Source organism: Chaetura pelagica, unplaced genomic scaffold (assembly GCF_000747805.2).
Source record: "Chaetura pelagica isolate M959 unplaced genomic scaffold, ChaPel_1.0 scaffold2445, whole genome shotgun sequence".
Taxonomy (NCBI): domain Eukaryota; kingdom Metazoa; phylum Chordata; class Aves; order Apodiformes; family Apodidae; genus Chaetura; species Chaetura pelagica.
The window spans coordinates 1-1,304 of record NW_009953260.1 but is presented as its reverse complement, the minus strand read 5'-3'; the positions used below and the strand labels follow the sequence as shown (position 1 = coordinate 1,304).

General features: G+C 48.2%; 1 protein-coding gene across 1 annotated transcript in view; it reads left to right on the top strand.

The window, feature by feature from the left end:
- The window catches only part of LOC104388942 (olfactory receptor 14J1-like), an 866-nt gene extending 436 nt beyond the window's left edge, over positions 1-430 (top strand). The window contains exon 2 of the mRNA XM_009997873.1: positions 132-430. Within this exon, the coding sequence (XP_009996175.1) occupies positions 132-430 (299 nt within the window). The remainder of the gene's footprint in view (positions 1-131) is intronic.
- The last annotated feature ends 874 nt before the right edge of the window (positions 431-1,304 follow it).

The window sequence follows — 1,304 nt, the reverse complement described above, 5'->3', positions numbered from 1 at the left end:
ATTTTCCCTGCCCCTCTGCCAGGGCAATGCCCTGGGACAGTTCTTCTGTGAAATCCCCCAGATCCTCAAGCTCTCCTGCTCACACTCCTACCTCAGGGAAGTTGGGCTTCTTGTGTTTACTCTCTTTTTAGCATTTGGCTGTTTTGTTTTCATGGTGGTGTCCTATGTGCAGATCTTCAGGGCCGTGCTGAGGATCCCCTCTCAGCAGGGAAGGCACAAAGCCTTTTCCACCTGCCTCCCTCACCTGGCCGTGGTCTCACTCTTTGTCACCACCATCCTATTTGCCTACCTGAAGCCTCTTTCCATTTCCTCCCCATCCCTGGACCTGGTGGTGGCAGTTCTGTACTCAGTGGTGCTTCCAGCAGTGAACCCCCTCATCTACAGCTTGAGGAACCAGGAGCTCAAGGACACCCTCAGGAAAGTGATTTGATCATTGTTCAAGAGAGAGATTTAAAGCCTCTTTCCAGAAGTGACTCCACTTTATGTCATTGCACTGTTTGTTTGTTTTTGTTTTTTGCTTTTTTTGGTATTCTGTTCTGTTTAGGTTTTTGGTTGTGTTTTGTTTTTATATGATTATTTTATATTTATTTATTTTTAGTTTATTTATCACTACTGCTGTTGTTATTATCATCCATGGTTTTGTTCCTGCAAAGATGTTTGCACTTGTGTCGCTACAGCTGAGACACGAACCTGCTTTGTTTCCTCTTGATCCATTATAAAAGTTTCTAACACTTACTCTGAGTCCTTGGCTGTCCAGGAACCCAAATTAGCTGCTCTGCATGGCATCCTGTCCCCCAGCCATGTCACTTGCACTCTTTATGTCATTGATACAGATATTAAAGAGGACTGGTCCCAGTACGGACCCCTGAGGGACACTTGTCACCATCTCCATCTGGACACTGAGCCATTCACCACTGCCCTCTGGGTCTGACCAGCTAACCCATTCCTCATCCACTGAGCAGCCCACACATCAAATCCTTCTCTCTCCAGTTCAGAGAGAAGGATGTTTTGAGGGACCACGTCAAGGGCCTCACACAAGCCCAGGGAGGTGACATCCATGGCTCTTCCCTTCCCAATGATGCAGTCGCTCTGCTGCCCTATTTGCAACTGGCCTTAGAACTTTGAGCACACACCACTGGCTCGTGGGACACTCCTTTAATGCCCAGGCCCTTCTTCTCAGGGTCACTCCTGAGCTGCTCAGCTCTCAGCCAGCCCTCATGCTGGGGATGATTCTGCCCCTGGCAGAAGGACTGACTGCTTCTCTCTGTAAAATTTGGTGAGGTTTCTTCTGACTGAATCCCAGA